The following is a 24,353-nucleotide window of genomic DNA, read 5'->3' as shown; positions in this document are numbered from 1 at the left end:
GTAAATAAATAAATAAGTAAATAAGTAAGTAAATAAATAAGTAAATAAGTAAGTAAATAAATAAGTAAATAAGTAAGTAAATAAATAAATAAGTAAATAAGTAAATAAATAAATAAGTAAAACAGTAATTAAATAAATAAGTAAGTAAGTAAATAAATAAATAAATAAGTAAATAAGTAAGTAAGTAAATGAATAAATAAGTGAGTAAATAAGTAAATAAATAAATAAGTAAATAAGTAAGTAAATAAATAAATAAATAAGTAAATAAGTAAATAAATAAATAAGTAAATAAGTAAATAAGTAAGTAAATAAATAAATAAGTAAATAAATAAATAATAAGTAAATAAGTAAGAAAATAAATAAATAAATAAATAAATAAATAAATCTAATGAATAGGAAGAAACTAGTATTTAACATTTGAGGCAGTTACGAAAGTAACCTGACGTAGACATGAGCGTATGCGTTTCTGTAGAACAAATACAGTACATACGTTTACTTCATAAACTTATCTAATGGTTCTCGGCCCTCTATGCGTACGGTTCTGAATGTCATTCTTTCATAAAATAGTGTTGGTTGTCATAGCAACATGAAAACACAATTATTGAGTAAATTAATGGGCCTAATATGCTATGAGGAAAAAAAAAAGAAGCAATATCGCAGCTTTTACGAAAAAAAAAAGTGAAAACATTTAGCTTTTTTGAAGCCAAGAGTTAAAACATTTCAAATGTTAGAGAGAAGTGCACTAGAGAGGAGTCAACCGGCGGAAAGCTTTTGATTGTGAATTTGGAAGACAGGGCTTACCGAGATGAAGGATTTGTTTTCCTGTCACAGTTATGGTAACGGCACATTTTCCCCGAAAATGAATATTTGGGCGGTTAAAATACCCGGAATATGTTGCTGGCCATTTTTTTTCTACCAGTGCAACGTTATGAATACAAGGAGTTTTACTTCCATGCGCCAATATTGAATTTTCATGTCTGTAAGCGAAATTGATTTTGTTTGGCGTGAGGAAAGGCCTCAATGTATTCATCCGCAGTGGTTTACGGACTACCATACTTGCCATTGGGTCTGAAGTTTCGTGAGTTCAATCCCAAGCGAGGGCGGTGGATTTTTAATGGAAATTGAAGTCGAAATCTTAAAGTTCTATTACAATCCTTAAATAAAAAATTAATAGATTTATATTATACGGAATAATTATAAATAACGACTACAATGAATTACATATAGATCGAAATTGTAGAAACAAAAAGGAGAATAACAGACATTACAATGAACTAAACATACACAGAAATTATACAAAACACTGTGAATAATAATAATAATAATAATAATAATAATAATAATAATAATAATAATAATAATAATAATAATAATAATAATAATAATAATACTTACTTTCTTACTGGCTTTTAAGGAACCCGCAGGTTCATTGCCGCCCTCACATAAGCCCGCCATTGGTCCCTATCCTGAGCAAGATTAATCCATTCTCTACCATCATATCCCACCTCCCTCAAATCCATTTTAATATTATCTTCCCATCTACGTCTCGGCCTCTCCAAAGGTCTTTTTCCCACCGGCCTCCCAACTAGCACTCTATAATAGTAATACTTACTTACTTGCTGGCTTTTAAGGAACCCGAAGGTTCATTGCGCCCTCACATAAGCCCGCCATTTGTCCCTATCCTGAGAAAGATTAATCCAGTCTCTATCATCATATCCCACCTCCCTCAAATCCATTTTAATATTATCTTCCCATCTACGTCTCGGCCTACCCAAAGGTCTTTTCCCCTCTGGCCTCCCAACTAACACTCTATATGCATTTCTGGATTCGCCCATACGTGCTACATGCCCTGCCCATCTCAAACGTCTGGATTTAATGTTCCTAATTATGTCAGGTGAAGGATATAATGCGTGCAGCTCTGCGTTGTGTAACTTTCTCCATTCTCCTGTAACTTCATCCCTTTTAGCCCCAAATATTTTCCTAAGAACCTTATTCTCAAAAACCCTCAATCTCTGTTCCTCTCTCAAAGTGAGAGTCCAAGTTTCGCAGCCATACAGAACAACCGGTAATATAACTGTTTTATAAATTCTAACTTTCAGATTTTTTGACAGCAGACTGGATGACAAAAGCTTCTCAACCGAATAATAACAGGCATTTCCCATATTTATTCTGCATTTAATTTCCTCCCGAGTGTCATTTATATTTGTTACTGTTGCTCCAAGACATTTGAATTTTTCCACCTCTTCGAAGGATAAAATCCAACTTTTATAGTTCCATTTTGTACAATATTCTGATCACGAGACATAATCATATACTTAGTCTTTTCGGGATTTACTTCCAACCCTATTGTTTTACTTGCTTCAAGTAGAATTTCCGTGTTTTCCCTAATCGTTTGTGGATTTTCTCCTAACATATTCACGTCATCCGCATAGACAAGAAGCTGATGTAACCCGTTCAATTCCAAACCCTCTCTGTTATCCTGAACTTTCCTAATGGCATATTCTAGAGCAGGCGCGGCGAAAATGCGACTCACGAGCACATTGTGGCTCGCAGTGCTATTCTCTCGCTTCCTACCTACAACCCCCACCCTCTTACTCACCGGAGTCAAACTCCGTTCTATTTGTATTTGTCTCGGACCTGCGAGTGGCGTATCGTCGCAATATCTCTCTCGCAACCATGTACCTCTATAAAAAATGAAAGTTTCAAGTAGGATGACAGGATGCATTCTTTTGCTTACAATATGATGAAAATATTAAATGTATGATTTGTTCACAAATATTACTAGGAAAACGGTTGTATAACATTAAACAGCATTATAAGTTACTACATGTTACTGATGAAACAGTAAAAGGTTAAGTTTTATTATTATTATTATTATTATTATTATTATTATTATTATTATTATTATTATTATCATCATCATTTCTGTACGTCGATTCTTTTACAGAAGATGTACGAATAATGCGGTTAGATTTTCAATTTAAACTCACAGATTTACAATGTGACGTTAAATGAAAGCTAGATGTAAGGACTTGACAGATGTTGAACTTTTCAAGTCTTTGGAAAAAAAAAATATATTTGAAGCTTCGTTCTTTCGCTTGCTCTGTTGAAGCCATGTTCGCTGTAACTTACGTTTGTGAAAAATTATTTTCAACAATGAAAATAGTAAAAATCAAATTTAGATCACGACTGACAGACCTTCGTGATCAACTACGATTGGCAGTAAGTGACATAATTCCTGATTTTGAAACTTTGTCGCAGAGACATTCTGAAGACAGTTAATTTTAGGTTCTGATAATGTGTCCTATGTTTTCTTGTTCATTTCTTTCTTCGTTACACGTCCTAAACATTAACTTCCCCTTTGGTTGTCCGCCTCCCTCCATAGGTGCTATGCACGTTGCAGCTTACACAGTGGCTCGGCGCACCATGGCCTTTTCGCCACGGCTGTTCTAGAGCGAAGTTAAAAAGTAAAGGTGATAGTGCATCTCCCTGCTTTAGCCCGCAGTGAATTGGAAAAGCATCAGATAGAAACTGGCCTATACGGACTCTGCTGTAAGTTTCACTGAGACACATTTTAATTAATCTAACTAGTTTCTTGGGAATACCAAATTCAATAAGAATATTATATAAAACTTCTCTCTTAACCGAGTCATAATAATAATAATAATAATAATAATAATAATAATAATAATAATAATAATAATAATAATAACAATAATAATAATGTATATTTTGCACGTCATTTTTCTCTCGTGTTATCTTGTGGACATTGTTCGTACTTTCGTCACAGTTTTATCTACCAAGTGGAATAAGATATTCCACTGAATCATAAAAGCTGTTTTGAGGAGATAAGTGTGTTTCTATTTAAAGAAGCCCTCATAAATATTCCTCGGCGTGTAGGCCACTTACGCAAGCTGCGATCAGGAGCCGAAGCGGCGCAGTTCGACTGCCGACGTCTTATCCGGCAATATCGCCGCCAGATTGGATTGTCACGCAAAATGATGAATATTTTTCGCTGCAGCAAAAGTCAAGAGTTCACGTATTCTGCCAGTTGTTTACGCAAGCGTAAAATTTGAGTTCACACTCGCATGGCGACCGTGCCTAGAGGTCAGGGGCAAGAGCCCAGATTAGATAAAATTAACAGCAATTGAGACTCCAAAGAAAAGTTAGTCCGGAAACAATTTATTACAACCACATGCATTATAACATGCTTTTATTTTCATATGCATCATATGTAGGGTGACCATACGTCGTCCCTTTTTTGAGCCTTTGAAAACATCTCCCGTCTTTTTTTTTTTTTAATAAATATGCTTTCGTCCCGATTTTTGACATAAATTTGCAACTTATAAAGCTTTTACAAGTGTGTCAATAAATTTTACCTATAATACTTGCATACTGTTGACATGGAGGATATTTATTTAAGCTATAGATTGTATCTGTTAATGATAGCAATTTTTAGGTTGGTACAACTTGTTTTGTTTATCAATAGAATGATAATATTCGAGATTTTTCTGACCGTGTTTTGTTCAGTTGCCAAGTTCAGCTAGGGTTTTAATCAATTTAATGTGTGTTTGTGCGAGATCGTGCGTATTTGCTTGTTTTCCGCACAGAACCAATACGCGGTAAGTGTGAAATACCACATTCAGTATTCCCAACGTAACACACATAACAATTTCCCTATTCTTACCGCTTTAGGCTTTTAACATATTATTTTTAGAGACGTTTAACATAGTAATAATTATAAATTGGAAACTTACCACTGCAATTTCACCTAAATTGAAATGTTAATTATTGTTTTTAAATATTTGCAAAAATTAAGTAAAGTCTACAACACCACAAAAGCTACTGCATTTGTAATGCAAGTAACATTAAGGAAGCCGTGAAAAAATCAACAAGATTCCAGATGCCGATGTTATTACTGCAATATGTTATATAAATAATATTGTTAAAATATTAAAATGAAAAATAAATCATTACATAACCTTACCGTTTGTTTTAAGTTCGCTTTTATAGACTGGGGGAAAAAAAAGACAGACCTAGATCACGGCCTCCTGGAATATAGTAAACACAGAAAACATTTTATAGCAACAATGTTGAAGATAGATATTTTTGTTTTGCAAATTTGCCGTCATTGAACAGAAACCAAGAAGGAGATTTCATTGTAACTAATTAGAAATTCGTCTTTCAGGTATGTAATAAACGATCTTCGCACAAAATAATGTACGATACACGAGCGGTATGTTTGTTTTCATGTTCTCGGAAATTAACAAAGCTCAACTATGTTTCGTTTTTTTAATCTTTTCCTCGAACATAAAAACATCAACATACCGCTCTTGTAACGCATATTACTATTGTAGTGAACAGTAGAACTGTGTGTTACTCCTTACAACAATGCCAAAGAGGCAATGTAAATTTACAGAAGAGCTTCAAAAGAAATTTCCTTGTTTTAGAGCAAGGCAAATAACTATTCAGCTGAATATAACTGCAGTGATTTTTATTCATATTTTCTTGCAAAACCTGAGTTTGTGAACGCAATAGCAATTTCTGCTAAGTATTGTTGGAGTAAAGAAAATAAATAAACCACTTTAGAAGCCTAATTTCTGACTTGAGCCGAATATTAATAAATTTGAAAATGAATTTAATTTCTTCTGATTCTTATAATACTATTTTCGATAAGTATAGTTTGTAATTGAGGGCTTTGCCGGAAGAAAGGCGGATAGACCTCTACGCCCTTCTTCGGGAAAACGGTTTAAAATGTAGTGAATAATTATAGTAGCGAAATTTTATTTTGATTGTACTGCACATACCTGCAGGACAGGGCTGCGTGCGTGTATAACATTTTATTCAGGTGCGTTTTAAAATCTTAGATTGCATGTATCTCAATTCGTCATATTGACGTATACGCCCTTTTTCCTGCAAACCCCTCAATTATTAAGTTATTAACATTTATTCCTTCTTTTAGTGGTATATGTATCCGTCTTATGGTTAAATTTAAATCAAATAAATACTGGATTTTAAAATTTCCATAAAAATTCACCTGTTACAAAATAGTAATATCCGTTACAAGAGCGGTATGTTGACGTTTTCATGGTCGAGGAAAAGATTGAAAAAGCGAAACGTAGTTGAGCTTTTTTAATTTCCGAGAACATGAAAACAAACATACCGCTCGTGTATCGTACATTATTTTGTGCGAAGATCGTTTATTACATACCTGAAAGACGAATTTCTAATTAGTTGCAATGAAATCTCCATCTTGGTTTCTGTTTAATGACGACAACTTCGGAACACCAAAATAATATCTTTCTTCAACATTGTTGCTATAAAATGTTTTCTGTGTTTACTAAACTCCAGCAGGCCGTGATATACGTCTGTCTTTTTTCCCCCCAGTCTATAAATGCGAACTTAAAACAAACGGTAAGGTTATGTAATGATTTATTTTTCATTTTAATATTTTAACAATATTATTTATATAACATATTGCAGTAATAACATCGGCATCTGGAATCTCGTCGATTTTTTCACGGCTTCCTTAATGTTACTTGTATCAGGAATGCAATAAGTTTCGTGGTGTTGTAGAGTTTACTTAATTTTTGCAAATATTTAAAAACAATAATTAACAGTGCAATTTAGGTGAAATTGCAGTGGTAAGTTTCAAATTTATAATTATTACTATGTTAAACGTCTCTAAAAATAATATGTTAAAAGCCTAAAGCAGTAAAATGAATGTCGCGCTTAAGCGGTAAGAAGAGGGAAATTGTTATGTGTGTTACGTTGGGAATACTGAATGTGGAATTTCACACTTACCGCGTATTGGTTCTGTGCGGAAAACAAGCAAATACGCACGATCTCGCACAAAATGTTTTAAAACCCTCCTGGTTGGTATTCCTCATCTTCTTCTCCATCTGCTCACCTAATACTGCCCTCCTTCTCTTGGATCTTCCCTCTTTGGTTGCGTTTGTTACTGTTGTTCAAGTTCGCCATGTTTTTCAAAGTATTATATCCTATTTGAATACCTAGATCCTTCAACACCTGTATTCTAGCAGTGTATCCATCATTAAATGTGCCTACAGCATCATTAGTATTCTCAGTTCTTCCTCTCAAACATTTTTTAGGAAATCAGGATGGCCAAGATCTTGAAACACGGGCTTTACGAAGCATTAATTTTACTACAAAACAAGCCAAATCACAGCCTTCTAAGGCAATTAGTTCTTGAGATAATTTTTTTGTGAAAAGTCATATTTTTTTGTCTAAAACATACACAGCCTATAGGCCTATTAAAATTTTTAAAAATATATTTAAAATAGTAAATATTTGAGTCTATATATATAATGTGAACTGGTAATGGAAATTACGGGAAAACGGCTGAACGGATTTTAATAAATGACCCCTCATTTTGAAGCTTGGCATCCAAGGATTTTCAGAAAAATAGTAACTTCCAGTGAAGCGTTAGTTTTTCTATATAATTTTCGTATTTTCCAAAATCCATCTGTCGTCATTTTTGAGAACTAGCTAATTGCATTTCAGAATAAAACAACACACACACACTACAGTAAACAATATTACACGAAGGCCATGATCTGCAAGAATGCTGATATATTTAGTGCTCAAATTAAATTGGTTATTAAAAATGTAACTTACTAAAAATAATTTACAGGTTCGATTCTGTGGTGTGTAATTTTCTGGGTACAGCTGTCTATTGGATATTAAAAACTACAAAACTTGAAGTGGTTTGATGACATTATTACCATTAGAAAGAAAATATTATTGTAGTTAATGCCATGATATGACTATTTTTAATTAATTATACATATTAATGCTATATTGATTATATGAAAGTGAAATGGTTTGGTGTTATATAAGTAGATGTAGAGAATAACTTAAATTAAATTTTGATTTCTATATTTTACTGAGTGGCGGCTATATAGTATATACAGGGTGTTTAAAAATACGGGGCATAATTTCAGGTATGTATTTCCCACATGTAGACAATCGAAATAGTTCATTACATGTGTCCGGAAATGCTTCATTTCCGAGTTATGGCCTTCACAACATTGAAATTCACCGGAACATTTCTTTCCGCAGGTCGTTGTCATTAAAGAAGATGTTCAAAATGTCCACCTCCTGCTTGAATACAGACCTCACATCGATGTCTCATTGACCTGCGAACACGATCCCAAACTACTGGTGACAGGGCCTGTACACGTTGCAAATGATAAGGATACAATTGATACTCTTTCAACAGTCTCCAGACAGTCGTATGAGGAGCATTGACTTGCAACGCTACCCTTCGCTGATAGGAGGAGTCATCATGTTCACAGCCTCCAGAATCTCCTCCTGTACTTCTGGAGTTGTAGATCTTGGTCGTTCCCTTCCCAAACCAGGAGAGTTAAATTTTCCATACTCGCACAGACGGTAATGGAGACGTACAAATGTCTTCCGATCTGGACATTGTCGCTGTGGGTACCTCTCCTGGTACAAACGACGAGCCAGCGCAGCATTGCCGTCCGCCTTACCGTACATGAAGTGTATCTCTGCCAGCTCTTGATTTGAATACATGTCGCACAGTCTAACGCCTACACAACACTGAATGTAACCTTCGCCTCGGAATGAACTGTCAGAGTGCCCTCTTAATGTCTCCTTTGACGGCAACGACCTGCGGAAAGAAAAACGTTCCGGTGAATTTCAATGTTGTGAAGGCCATAACTCGGAAATAAAGCATTTCCGGACACATGTTGTAATGAACTATTTTGATTGTCTACATGTGGGAAATACATACCTGAAATTATGCCCCGTATTTTTGAAACACCCCGTATAGTATATGTTACTGAAAGCTATAAAACTTACGTAAGATAATAATATTATTAAAAATAAAATATTTTTATAATTATTAATCAAGCGGGGTTGGGTCTTTTTCATATATTTAATGGCGGTGTGGTGTAGATATTTCTCTTCAGTATTGGCTCGAGAGGGAGTATGTTTCATTGTTATGGAAGCAAATAACTTTCAGAATGTCTGGTATTCTTAATTGAAAATAAATCTGAAGAATGTTTATTTGAACGTCTAATGAACGTAGTTTGCAGCATTTGCTGCACAAGCCACTAATATTTTAATAAACCGAACACCAAATATAGCAGAATGAGCCATACTTTCATTAAGTGTAAAAAAATATAAAAAATGTAGTTGTTTTTCATTTTGGGTTTTGATGGCTCCCCTTCAATAAATGCGCAGGAAATAACTTCATTTATAGGTCTTCGTTTTGTGGTATTTCGAGAAAATATTAAACTAAAATCAGAAACGAGCTTTGGCAATATGACTGAATTGTTGCGAAACACGCGAAGTGTATGTAATGAGAGTCATATTTTCGATTCATATTGTGAAGCAAGATGAATCATGTTTTTTTCCTCTCATTTATTTTTTACAGAATGTTTTATGTCAAATAGATTGATAGATTTCTGAGTTTTAATGTCGATATTGTTGCATTATAACTTGTAAATAAGAAACTATAAGCACAAGTAATTATTGAAAGCATTGAAATTACAGAAGATAAAGTTTGTGATTAATTCCACATTCCCGCACCTCTATTTGTAGCTGTCAGAGTGTGTTGCGCTGTTTTTTCCTCATTCGTCGTTTGTTTGTTACTTTTTTAGGCCGTCGCGTCGCTTTATTCCATTCTGAATTCAGTCGTTATACCTCGCAAGTTATGAATGTTGCGTAATGCGTTTATTCTGTTTTCTGCTAGCATTTGAAAAACATGAGATGTAAATTCATTATTGCGACTTCTTGTTTACCTTCCGCTTTTTCCTTCCTCGCTTTTTGTGTTCGCTTCTTTGTCCCAACTCCTTTTGTATGTTCTAGTCTAATGTAAGACTCTTCTTTATCCGGGTTTTATTCTTTCATATTTACGCCTTTCATTTGTCATTTCCATTTTCATGTATTTTGTGTTACGTCATGTCAGGGATGGTGGTTTCTTTTATTAAGGAAGCTGAATTCGTGTTAGAAACAAAAGAAGTTCAAGGTTATGACAATATCTTTCGCATTCTTTTCATTGTAGCCGTGTGAAAATTTCCGAAGGCGCATCTCCATGTTGTCTGTGATGAGCCTTGTGAATGAAATACACGAGACCAGTAACGACGATCATGTTCGTAATCCTAAGTCATTAGTCTTATACTCTCTGAGAGAGCAATATATTTACAATGCTGTTTATTGCTTATTAAGGTTTTATCAACAGTAATCTCACTAGACGTTTTGATTTTATCGATAAATCTGCGAGTGGAACACGAGCAGATTTATCTAGAGAAAATCAAAACTCGAGTGGGATTTAATTGAGTATTAGAAGAAAGTATATAAAGATTAGAAGTAACGAAGTACTCCAATACAATAAAATATTAATTGACTTACGAAAATACAATTGTCTTCAAATGTATTATTGTACCATCTCAACATTACAAATTTTACGCTAGATGCATGCTAGATGGCAGTAGTGTCTTTATACAGACACTGTAATGATTACTATTCAATAAATCTTAATATTAAACGTGACTATCCATAATATCATATAGCAGAATTTCTTTTTATCCTCTCAGAGCAGAAGCTATAACATAACCTAACTAATATACACAAGTGTTAGAAAAGTTTTAATTAACGACGATGACATAAAAATAAACATGAATAATTTTAAAAGGAATAATTATTAAATGTACAATTTTCAAATTTGAATGTGGTTGGTGGTTCAATTGATGTTATATTGGACGTGTGCGTAATAGAAGTGGAACTCGTTGATTTAGGCCTACATGGTGTATTCAACTTATTCAGAATTTCCGAGTGAATAATATTAAAAGGAATAATTATTGAATGTACAATTTTCAAATTTGAATGTGGTTGGTGGTTCAATTGATGTTATATTGAACGTGTGCATAATAGAAGTGGAACTCGTTGATTTAGGTCTACATGGTGTATTCAACTTATTCAGGATTTCCGAATGGTGCTCTTCATTTATTTGTAAATCGGATTTCAGAAGATGCATAGGTATGATCAGTGATTTTTATTAATTCTTGTTCTTGAATGCCAATGCGAGTCATATTTGAAACTGCTGTGCATCGACTGGGGTGGTTTGTAATTTTATATATATTTTTGACGTCCAGACCAGCGCAGTTTCAAATGTTGGCAAACAAAGAAACAAATGCTAGGGACGCGATAAAATTAAACAAATGCTAGGGACGCGATAAAATTAAACCAATGCTAGGGACGCGATAAAATTAAACAAATACTAGGGACGCGATAAAATTGTGCGATAAGCAGCCATGATTGGTTGAAATACGTCCTTTCGTACCGTTTTATTGGTCAAAAGTAGTATGACGTAGTAAGAGTGTAATAGTCAATGTAAAATATTATAATATTATATAGTACCGATAATCTAGTAATATACTGTAATTAGAACTAAAATTAATGCATATTTCTGAATATTAATATCTTAAATTTAGTACTCGCCATTTTTAATACTCTGGTACACAGGGTTTTAAAATTACACCAAGTTTTAATTGCGATTTTCCGTAGTAACTTTAATTTTTTGCTTTATTCCACACAAAAAGTATATCTTCGGAACTACTAATGCTACATGCACATGATATTTGGGACACATATTATTTATGTTGTTAGGAAATTGTTCTCTGGAATAGAAATTTGTTATGTTGTTAGATTTGAGAAATATTCCTCCATATTCCCATAAAAGTGCCTCTAAAATTCATTCTTAAATGTAATCATTCATCTTTAAAAAATTTAAAGCCAGTATTAAAATTATGCTAAAGAAACTTTGAATTTATCTTCAAAAATGGCTGCGATATATCGATTTTAGTGATTAGTAATTACCGGAACTTTTTCCAAAATTTGGGCACCAATTTTTTTTCAAAACTAATATTCAATTTAAGTTGTTGCTGCAATGATATTTCTACATACATACATACATACATACATACATACATACATACATACATACATACATACATACATACATACATACATACATACATACATACATACATACATACATACATACATACATACAAAAAAGAAGAAAAATGTGCATCAATTATGAGAAATTCAAATTATGCCATTCTCTCCCCTTAAGAATCATAGCAGCGTACAGTACCGTATATTATTTTGCAGCTCCTGCTATAAGATGATAGAAGGAGTTCACTGAAAGTTTCCTGATGGACCTGGCCTACTCACACATTCACTTTGTTACACATAACGTCTCCTAGCAACCATATTCACAGCCTCCTCCTACTCCATAATTCCTCCTGAGCCGTGATTCTTGGCGCTGTACAATCGATCAGTCTTTCTCATATCGAAATTGTTCCCTTTCACTGAATTTTTAACGACTAAACAAACTTTTCTTACTTGCGCTGCTAATGGTTGACGAAGATCTCGTAGCATTTTTCTCTTGACACGTCTAAGCTACAAGTCGATCTTCTACTTTTATCACGATAACAATATTTGTATCCTAGCAATTTATAAATAAGTTATCGCGATTGGTTATTTGTAGTTGTTTTTTTTTTTTTTTTTTCCACTTTAACTCATATGTTGAATAACATGTTCACAAAACAGTGCTTAGACTAAAATGCTTAGACTAAGTTGTTGACTTATGAAAAATTCTACATTAACATACTACATAATTATTTTATTGATGTAAATTTATTCACTTAGAAGTGAATTTCACAGATAAGCTATTACTTTTTAATAAATGTTAGAAACTAACAACACGCAAATACTTAATTTAAAATGTTACGTGAAAGAAAGAAAGAAAGAAAGAAAGAAAGAAAGAAAGAAAGAAAGAAAGAAAGAAAGGAGTCTTAATATATCAGCGGTCATCAGCACAGTGCACCCTCGGGCTAGCGTCTCTTACCCATGAGCTGTAGACCAGGAACTATTTGCCTCACCGTTAAACATTATCATGTCATAGTTCCTAGGATAGTCAATCAATTGCGCTATAATGTTCAGGATTCATAGATAAATGTCTAAGGAAAACATAGAAAAAATTTCGAAATCAAAATCTGTTATTGAGCGTGAAAAAAAAAAAATATTCACTTAAAGTTTCCTTGAAAAAGTTTTCGAATGGAACATAATACATTAAATGATGATGATGATGATGATGATGATGATGATGATGATGATGATGATGATGATGATGATGATGATGATGATGTGGCAAAGGCGCAAATAGCCAGAGTAGCTGACGCGCCCTTTTTAAACCTCACCAACTAACTGATTATACACTTACTTAATGGCTTTTAAGGAACCCGGAAGTTCATTGCCGCCCTCACATAAGCCCGCCATCGGTCCCTATCCTGAGCGAGATTAATCCAGTCTCTACTATCACATCCCACCTCCCTCAAATCTATTCTAATATTATCTTTCCATCTACGTCTCGGCATCCCTAAAGGTCTTTTTCCCTCCGGCCTGCCAACCAACACTCTATATACATTTCTGGATTCGCCCATACGTGCTACATGCCCTGCCCATCTCGAACGTCTGGATTTAATGTTCCTAATTATGTCAGTTGAAGAATACAATGTGTGCAGTTCTGTGTTGTGTAACTTTCTCCATTCTCCTGTAACTTCATCCCTCTTAGTCCCAAATATTTTGCAAAGCACCTTATTCTCAAACACCCTTAACCTATGTTCCTCTCTCAAAGTGAGAGTCCAAGTTTCACAACCATAAAGAACAACCGGTAATATAACTGTTTTATAAATTCTAACTTTCAGATTTTTTGACAGCAGACTGGATGACAAAAGCTTCTCAGCCGAATAATAACAGGCATTTCCCACATTTATTCTGTGTTTAATTTCCTCCCGAATGTCATTTATATATTTTGTTACTGTTGCTCCAAGATATTTGAATTTTTCCACCTCTTCGAAGGGTAATCTCCAATTTTTATATTTCCATTTCGTACAATATTCTGGTCACGAGACATAATCATATAGTTTGTCTTTTCGGGATTTACTTCCAAACCTATCGCTTTACTTGCTTGAAGGACAATTTCCGTGGTTTCCCTAATCGTTTGTGGATTTTCTCCTAACATATTCACGTCATCCGCATAGACAAGCAGCTGATGTAACCCGTTCCATTCCAAACCCTCTCTGCTATCCTGGACTTTCCAACTAACTGATTATACGGCTTTAAAAAGTACGTCAATATTAAAATGTATTAAATCCGCATCATGGCACACCATGTCACGTAAGACGTGCATGCCAGGTTCGTTCTCTCGGTTGAAGAGAGTTTTTTTGTTACGTGTGATGGACTAAAGCCACACGACACGTTTATTGCGGTTTTCTGGGCTCATCCATGCACACGGAAGTCAGTCGGGGTCAGTTTCAGGGTGGTGGGTTTGCCTCATTTTTATTTAACAGCCTACCGGAGTTCCCGCGTGGGAATAAATTCAGAGATGTATCACCGCTATCACGTATCGCTGCGGTCCTCAAACTGCGTTGAGCGGAAAAACAATCATGACGTATCAAATAACAATAATTTGCTTAATATGAAACGTAGAATTTTATTGGATTTTGTGAAGATTGTATTACGTAACAATGTCGAATCGGAGGATATAAATCGTGTTTTTCTGGGTACAAGTCATAAGGATTTAATATTGCTATAAAAACCTACCGGTACGTACAAATAAAATATCACTGGAATTTGAATGGTCGATATTAAGTAACAAACAATAATAAGGGATAGAAAATACAGGGTGTTCAAAAAAGTAACGCATAATGTGTTTTATAATTAGGTGGAAGGTTTTTAAGAAAAATGCTCTGACATGTCGAATCTTATTTCTTAAAAGGATTTATTTTGTAAATTTGAATCTTTTCTGTAGTCATTGTTGCATGAGCTGTGACGTCATCCAATAAATTCTTAAATCAGAACATATGATTTTTCTGTACATCTTGATTACACACTCTTAACACTGTATCACTTCGGAATATGTATGGTAAGACTTTCCTGTGTTAAATTTCAACGTACCTCGTTTACATGTTTCGACCTATTTATGGGTCATCTTCAGAACTGGTCGTTGTTGGTCTTGGCGCCACTTGTTCTGTTTCTTGTCACACTAGAACAATATGAAATATACAGACACACAAAAACACACCCCAACGAAATTTTCAACACACAACTCAACTTCAAAACACACACACTCTTCGACTCTACACTATACCACAGGAACACACCCTCACAGGAAACAGAACAAGTGGTGCAAAGACCAACAACGACCAGTTCTGAAGATGACCCATAAATAGGTCGAAACATGTAAACGACGTACGTTGAAACTTAACACAGGAAAGTCTTACCATACGTATTCCGAGTATTATTTTTTTTCACGGGTTTCAAATTGTACATTCTGGAAAATCTCAAAATCTTAAAAGCCTTTCATCTAATTATACTGTAAACCACATTATGCATTACTTTTTAAACACCCTGTATTTTAGATAGGTAAATAATCATTGGATTTAAAATGGACGATATTATGTAACAATGCAGATTAATGGGCGTCATATTCTTTTTAATATTCCTGGATTTTGAATTTATAGTATTAAACGCATAAGGGATGGAAGAAGAAGAAGAAGAAGAAGAAGAAGAAGAAGAAGAAGAAGAAGAAATAACAATGAAGAATATTTGGTATAATATTTTGTTTAATATGCATTCAAGATGTCACTAGTTTTAATGAAAAATATATGCAGCAATGCGGAATATCTAGTAATAGTCTGGAAGGTTTTTAAAAGTTTAAATGAAATGATGAGGGATTTATGAGTCATACTGATGAGATTATTTGCTGTCTCTCACTTTGCGCTGACACCGAATGAACTCCGCTGTTTGAAATGTCCTTAATTTTAATAAGCTATGTATTGAATCTTTGTCAATTTCTTGTTCATGAAAAAATAATCCCATTTACAGAATAGAGATTGGAGGTTGCCTTGACCAATAAACGCATTGCATGTTGTGGTTGATTCAATGACAGAGAGGCCGGGGTTCGACCTCCGACAGAGCTTGTCGATCTCTTTTCTCTTGAAATATGTTTTTACTGTTCTTGTTGATACGTTGAATGTCTGGGCCGAAATGGAAACCGGGTCGTACCGCAAAGAAAACGCCCCAGGACATCATGTCTGAACTGCGTAATCCCGGGATCTTCATTTCTTTTCCATTCTGCTTTTACGTGGATTCATCTCTGGGTTGCAGAGTGAAACCTCAGCGAGTCCCTAGGGTCGGGAAATGCATGTCAGACCTGACACAGACCCTGATCCCTTGTCTGAGGGACGGGCAGCATTATTACTCTTAGAAACAAGCTTGTTAGACTAATAGTGAAGAAAGACCCCGGTTAAAGGAGAAGAGGCATTTTTTTGTGTGTAAGTTGACCCGAATTTCTCTGGCCGAAGCCCCGTTAAGTTTTTTTTTTATTTTAGTAGGTTATTTTACGACGCTTTATCAACAGCTTAGGTTATTTAGCGTCTGAATGAGATGAAGGTGATAATGCCGGTGAAATGAGTCCGGGGTCCAGCACCGAAAGTTACCCAGCATTTGCTCATACTGGGTTGAGGGAAAACCCCGGAAAAAACCTCAACCAGGTATCTTGCCCCAACCGGGAATCGAACCCGGGCCACCTGGTTTCGCGGCCAGACGAGCCCTGTTAACAGCACTGCTTTTTTAAAAGAATTATTAATTTAATTAATGATGCAAACAATTTTCTGTTAGTTTCAAAGGAATTGTTTCAATAATAATTTAAAAAATGTTATTTCATTATTATGTTTTAAGTGTATTTAGGGTGCAAAATGTGCACGAAATTGCTTTCTTTTCTTTTAACGAAATATTCACCGAAATGAAACTATTTTAATCCCCGAAATCAGGGTAAAATATTCAATATAAGATCACACCCCTATAAATAGACAATAGGATACCAACAATAAGGTAAACATGCGAATTCTAAATGAGGCAGTAGAGCAAGTGGACAGCTTCAAATACTTGGGGTGTACTATAAGCAGTAACATGAGCTGCTGCCAGGAAGTCAAAAGGAGGATAGCAATGGCAAAGGAAGCTTTTAATAGAAAAAGGAGCATCTTCTGCGGACCTCTGGAAAAAGAACTAAGGAAGAGACTAGTGAAGTGCTTTGTATGGAGTGTGGCGTTGTATGGTGCAGAAACATGGACATTACGACGAAGTGAAGAGAAGAGACTAGAAGCATTTGAAATGTGGATATGGAGAAGAATGGAGTGTGTGAAATGGGCAGACAGAATAAGAAATGAAGCTGTGTTGGAAAGAGTGGGTGAAGAAAGAATGATGTTGAAACTGATCAGGAAGAGGAAAAGGAATTGGTTGGATCATTGGCTGAGAAGAAACGGCCTACTGAAGGATGCACTGGAAGGAATGGTGAACGGGAGAAGAGTTCGGGCAGAAGAAGATATCAGATGATAGACTACATTAAGATATATGGATCATATGAGGAGACTAAGAGGAAGGTAGAAATTAGGAAAGACGGGAGAATGCTGGGTTTGCAGTGAAAGACTTGCCCTTGGACAAAACACTATGAATGAATGAGGATACCAACATTTATATGTCAGGGACTTAATTTAAGATGACTTCGGTAAAGAAATTGACCAATTTTGTATTTACACGTTTAGTTCGTATTTCAATTAAATCTTCCCCTAAATTTTGAAAATTCCTCATAAAACTGTCTACGTTGAAATCTGCACAAATATATGTGAATTTAAAGGATTTTACATTCTTTCTAAATTTTTATCTCTAATACGATGATTTAACATAAGTTACTTGAAGACGTGCACGGAATAATGATATTGGTAGAATTTATAAAACAGTTATATTACTGGTTGTGAAACTTGGACTCTCACTTTGATAGAGGAACAGAGATTAAGGGTGTTTGAGAATAAGGTGCTTAGGAAAATATTTGGGGCTAAGGGGGATGACGTTACAGGGGAATGGAGAAAGTTACACAACACAGAACTGCACGCATTGTATTCTTCACCTGACATAATTATGAACATTAAATCCAGACGTTTGAGATGAGCAGGACATGTAGCACGTATGGGCGAATCCAGAAATTCATATAGAGTTTAGTTGGGAAGCCGGAAGGAAAAATAACTTTGGGGAGGCCGAGACGTAGATGGGAGGATAATATTAAAATGGATTTGAGGGAGATGGGATATGATGGCAGAGACTGGATTAATCTTGCTCAGGATAGGGACCAATGGCGGGCTTATGTGAGGGCGGGAATGAACCTCCGGGTTCCTTAAAAGCCATTTGTAAGTAAGTTACATACGAGTATTTCTTTAATTTGATGTTACATCCTTTTTTCTGGAGGTCTTCAATTGTGATTGCGATATCCATACAGAAAAGACATGGAATATTAGGATAAAATTACGAAAAACGGTAATTCTTTATTTTACTAGTCTCTAAATACGGGATTTCGGACGTCCTGCACGGGATCTATAAGGGACCGTACACAATATCCGTTACAATACGGGATACCTGGCAACCCTAATTTTGTCCCTTAAAATGCTCGCCCCGTGTTTTTAACCTGCGAAGTTCGATCGGATGTCACAGTTCAAGACTAGACATGTGTTTCATACCGTGGAGCTGTGTTGTACACGATGTGATGTTCTTCTGTCAGTGAAAGTCGCTGGACGACTTTTTCCTGCGCCTAGTGACCCGTCTTTCACTTGTTTGACCTCATCACCAAGTGAAGAGGATTTTGCAGAAGCCAGGCGAGTAGGAACGCCTTAGAAAAAGAAAGAGACATAAATCACAGACAAACAGAATGGCAGGAGCAGGCACTACGTTGTCCAAGGGTTGACGAGCGTGGTTTGGGTTCGATTCCCGCTTAGCCTAAGTTGGTTGCTTCATCTTCAGCGGCAAGGCGATTGTCCCATGTCGTTGAGTGATCAACTGATACAGCGTCGTTAAATAACGAGAGAGAGGTGTTGGAATACGCAGGAGAGAGAAATAAAGACGTGGGTAGATAATAGAAATTGGTTATACAGGGTGAGCCGTAAGAAATGTCATTAATTTCAGAGGGTTATTCTTCGAGACATTTCAAACAAAAAAGTTTAACACTTTTCTTTTGTTTCTTATCGAGATAAAAATTGTTTTATATGACACATTTCATAGCTTGTTTTAGGAAAGCCATTGATTTAATTCCCAATATGCTCAGTCAATTTAAGAGAGCAGTGTATTATGATAATAAATGATTGAAGGGATTTTAGTTTTGTACTTTAAATGTGCAGAAATCTGATCTGAACAAATGTAACTTTTCGTTCTGCTAAGAAATTTTACAATGTTACATATGTTCGGGTCAAGTTTCTGCACATTTAAAGGACAAAACTAAAATTCTTTCAATCATTTATTAGAGTCATGTCAATTGATGCCCATAGACTCAAGCGCGCGCTTTAGAGCCCAGGAGAGCCTCAGCGCTTTACAGCGGAAAGGAAAGAAACAGAGGAGAGAGGTAGTATATGTCGCTTGGTCGAGCTGTATTCAGGGATGGCTGCACTGATCCAATGGATAAAGGGAAGAGAACTTATTAAAACTGTATCCATGGCAATTTTTAGATTTGTCTGAGAAGTATAAGTGCATTATAAGAATGTAAGTTTCAATTTTAATGCAAATCTTTCACAAGTTTTTTTTATTCAAAAAGAATATTTTCTCAACCCTTTTTTTTGTAGAAAAGTGAAATTTTCAGATATAGGCCTATTTATTTAGTAGCCTTACAGGTACTGAAACAATGTTTACGTAAATATCTGTAATATACTATAAATACGTATTACTGAAGATAGTGTATTACAAATTTTGAAAATATTCGCATGGAAATTGTTTGTAAGGAAATGAATTAACAAAGCAACAGTTGTTAGGCCTACATCATAAACAAAAGATTCGTGCCCATAAATTCGTAGGTAATAATATAATGTTATTAGTGAGATAATTACTATTAATGAAATAATAAAGTTGTTTCTTGGTTGATTATATAATTTTGTTAATGAATTTATAATTTCATTTTGTTTATTATAAATGTTTTCATGGATTGTAAATTCTATATTATTAATTATTAAATCTATATTAATAATTTGTTGTAAAATGTCAGCTCTATAGCTTCAGCAGGTTTCGAGAAAATAATTTAATATTCTTGCTCATCAATATACCTTAAAAGCATAATGCGATAAGAGTTTTGTTATGGAATATTAGTTACACTTAAAACATATACTGTACCTAGGTAACTTTGCTTTGTACTATAATATTGTTTTGATTAGTTCATTGATAACTTTTATAAGGCTAAAGATACCATCAATATTAATTCCAACTTACCGTATTTAATCTCTTTCTTTGGGATATCACTTTCTGTATGAATGATGTGTTTCATCCACTTAGTACAGTATAGTTGTACTACTCTTTGTTATGTTATTAACATTTAAAACACAACTGCAATATTAAAAAATTGATATTAGTACTTTTGTTTTACAGACAATATACAAAATATCAAACAGAAAGAAGCCATATAAAAATAACGACATAAAATTTCACGTTCCGTTTGAAGTTTGTGCACCACTGATTTCTTAATCAAACAGACTGCTTATTCCTCCTTCCATACCTAGCGCTTGATGCCCGCGCACGACATCAGGGTCAGGAAAATGCTCTTTCTTTGACATAACTGATTTATTATCATAATACATTGCTCTCTTAAATTGACTGACCATATTGGGAATTAAATCAATGGCTTTCTCTAAACACGTTATGAAATGTTTCATATACAACAATTTTTATCTCGAAAAGAAGGAAAATCTAGCAAAATTGTATTAAACTTTTTTGTTAGAAATATCTCAAAGAATAACCCTTGACATTAATCACATTACTTACGGCTCACCCTGTGTATTCAAAATCTATCTCCTTGCTCAAAGTTTAAGAATGTGGTCTACAAATTTGTGTATTGTGTATCTGATAAAATTTTGAAAAAGACTGGATGTCCATGTTTTATATGTTTGTCCTCAGGAAAAGAGAGAACATATCTACTAACTCAAGACAATTTTAGGGAGTTTCAGTGCCTATTGTATAGATTATTTTTTATTTAAAAAACTTACGGGAATATAAAAAACCCGGTACTATAGGCCTATCTGATTATCTATATTTTATGAAGCGTGCAGAAAAAAATCAGCTTTGTACATTTAAAACTACAAACCCTTTAGAATTTGAATATGTAGAAATATACAGAAATTAATATGTCGAAAAATCAGTTCTAAAGAATACAAGAAAGTGCCGGTAACTTACTTTAAGAAACGCAGCTATTTAAATATGACGACAATACTGATAGTTCTAAGTGTAGTAGGGTTCTCAAACTTGCGGGGACACAGATTATTTTTTACACTAAAACAAAAAAAAAGTTATATTTTACCAGAAATTGATCGATTTTTTTTAGTTGGCTATTTTAGGATTCTTTATCAACAGCTTAGGTTATTTAGCGTCTGAATGAGATGAAGGTGATAATGCCGGTGAAATGAGTCCGGGGTCCAACACCGAAAGTTACCCAGCATTTGTTCATATTGGGTTGAGGGAAAACCCCGGAAAAAACCTCAACCAGGTAACTTGTCCCGACCGGCAATCGAACCGGGCCACCTGGTTTCGCGGCCAGACGCGCTAAACTTTACTCCACAGGTGTGGACTACATTGGTCGAAATTTCACCGTCTCCCCCCTAAGCGTTTAATTTTTTAATTCGTTATTTTACGACGCTTTATCAACAGCTTAGATTATTTAGCGTCTGAATGAGATGAAGGTGATGATGCCAGTGAAATGAGTCCGGGGTCCAACACCGAAAGTTACCCAGCATTTGCTCATATTGGGTTGAGGGAAAACCCCGGAAAAAACCTCAACCAGATAACTTGTCCCAACAAGGATTTGAACCCGGATCCGCTAGTTTCATGTTCAGCCATGCTAGCCGGGGATCGTAAACGCTTGTAAAAGTGGAATATTTTAACATGAATATAATTCTGGCACTTTTTTCTTTAGTAGTTGGCCTACTACGTAATTACTATTTTTTTTAATATCAAACTCGATGGGAGGGGGCAATTATAGTCTCCCTGTCCCTTTAAATGACCATTTGGGAGGTTCGAACCCGCAGCATTGATTGCACGTTAAGCCTTAACCGTTCTATTACCGGCAAAACATCACTGCTTGCTTAAAAATAAATTTTACTTTCTAATTTGGTTTAAAAGTGGGTCGTTTGTAGTCCGCGATGTACAGAGGTGTTCAGCGCTGCTAGTGTGGAGGCATGCCTTCAGAACCTGTCGTTTCGACGAGGTGATCCAGTTTTTTTTTTTCCGCCCATTCTTTCCAGCCAAGAGGCGGTTTGCCATGAGACCCAGTCGTTGGTGGGACTCCATTCAGTGAAGTCCTGCGTACTAGACGCTGTTACGAACCAACTATGTCGCTCGGTTCATCGTTTCGTGTTCATACGGTCCGTGTCTTCGCCGGCGTACAGTAGGCAAACAGCTGATAAATGCGTCACGCTTTGTTTACGTCACATTCCGTGCTGTAGTGGACGAAAGCGGGGAAGGATTTCATGCACGGGAAGTGAGTTGAGTGGTCAGAAATAAAACATCAAATAAACAGAAAGTGCCATCTCGTGAAGCTTGTATTAGATATCACTACTAGACAATCGAAAGTATACGCTTATGTTTAATGCCATGGTGACAGGTGAACGGAAGTGACAAATTACAGATTATAAAACATCTGAAAGCAGGAAAATATCAAACAGCCGAAAGTGACAAATTAAAGGTTATAAAACAACTGAAAGTAATAAGTGCAAGTTAATAAAACGAATGCAAATGACAAATTAAGTACCTAACAAAACAAAAGAAAGTAGAAAAGTGCTAGTTGATAAGGTAACCGATTGTATAAAACAACTGCAAGTAGTGAATGCGGATCTCGATTTTTTTTAATGTTTACTTCAAAGTAATAGATAATTTTTAATTGCAGCGCCTATTTGTGATTTACAGAAAGTGTTGTTGAGTGTTTATCTTATGCTCAGAGATATTTCTCGGGTAAAAAAGTGAGTGGAGTAACGAACCGTGAAGAATAAGAAAGTACTCAAGACGGTGAAATTAAAATTGGATGCTATAACCTAATTGAGTAACGTGCATGTGTCGAGAACGGGTCTCGAAGTTGTAATTGTTCATTAAGAAGGGACATGATGACGGAACAACGTAACTATGGTAACGGGGGTTCAGCCAACGGCATGGAGATGGGTAACAGCAACCAGGTAACGTAATTAACAATTAGCGTTGTGAAGCATTGTTTGAACAGAGGTTGATGTTTGTGCAAGCGGTGGAAAACATTTAATTAGAGCGTTACTTTTTTTTATTTCGTCTGCTGTCTGTTCCGTTTTCAACAAAATGTAAATAATGTCTGGAAGGGTAAAATATTGAAGGGTAAATTATTTTAATTTGGTAATTATTCATCACGGTGAGTGTTACCATGTGTGGGGATTTATTCTATGAAAAGGGGTGGAAGGATTTAAAAAGAATAATTGCAAAAATTTAGGGATTTTGTGTAACATTCGTGGATTCACTATTCTTTTAAGGAATCTCTCCCTTCCTGTTTTCCACTTATAATCATAACTACGGCTCCAATTTTTAAGTACTAAAATCGACAAGATGTATTTTTTGTGCTAAAAATAGGGAAAAATGTGACAAAGGAAAAGTATTTAATAATGTTTCTATTATATAAAGAAGGAAATATCCTTAATATCCTTAAACTGATATTCTTACACTATATTATGTCTTTCCCACGTTTTTACTTGGACAGGAAAAAAAAAAAAAAACGCAAGCGTGTCGCTTCAAGTCCTTGACGTACGTACTTGAATTGACATTGCTGGGTCAGAGATTTAGTTCACAATTAGCGACCTTTCATTGTCTTACAGGAAGGCGACATTCCCATACTTGCGTTTCAGCGCCACTTGTCAGGATCTTCATTAGATCCTCAGCATGGGGATGTTGACGTGAAAAGCTGTTCCGAAATATTTTAAAATAACGGTCTTTGTTTTTCTACCGTTCCGTTTGTGATTCAAAATTAAACGCGTCAAATATATTTTGAATTCTATATTCAGTATTCGTCTTGGGAACAGTTCTGTAGTTACAAAGGTTTCTACTAGTGGTGTTATCTGTTATTCATAATGTTTGTGATATTTTCGTATGTCTCCTCACAACCTTAACTTCTGCTGTAATTTTAAAATATTGTCTTGTTTGTAATCCTTTTTTTTTCATTCCTAATACAGAAAATATGTTTTCGCCGTGATAGGTACAGCGATTTCTTC

At 35.0% G+C, this 24,353-nt stretch overlaps 1 protein-coding gene across 2 annotated transcripts in view; it reads left to right on the top strand.

Moving 5' to 3' along the window:
- Positions 1–24,353, top strand: part of ome (dipeptidyl peptidase 4 omega) — a 349,535-nt gene that overhangs the window by 83,282 nt on the left and 241,900 nt on the right. The window contains exon 1 of one of the 2 annotated variants that reach the window (XM_069842325.1): positions 22,395–23,300. The exons of the other annotated variant lie outside the window; for it this stretch is intronic. Coding sequence (XP_069698426.1) covers positions 23,229–23,300 — 72 coding nt within the window. The 5' untranslated portion in view covers positions 22,395–23,228. Of the gene's footprint in view, positions 1–22,394; positions 23,301–24,353 lie in introns of those variants that run through there. 2 annotated transcript variants of the gene reach the window in all.

The sequence above is a fragment of the Periplaneta americana genome, chromosome 12 (assembly GCF_040183065.1).
Source record: "Periplaneta americana isolate PAMFEO1 chromosome 12, P.americana_PAMFEO1_priV1, whole genome shotgun sequence".
Taxonomy (NCBI): Eukaryota; Metazoa; Arthropoda; class Insecta; order Blattodea; family Blattidae; genus Periplaneta; species Periplaneta americana.
The sequence above is the reverse complement of the archived record's forward strand: the minus strand, read 5'-3'. Positions and strand labels throughout refer to the sequence as shown.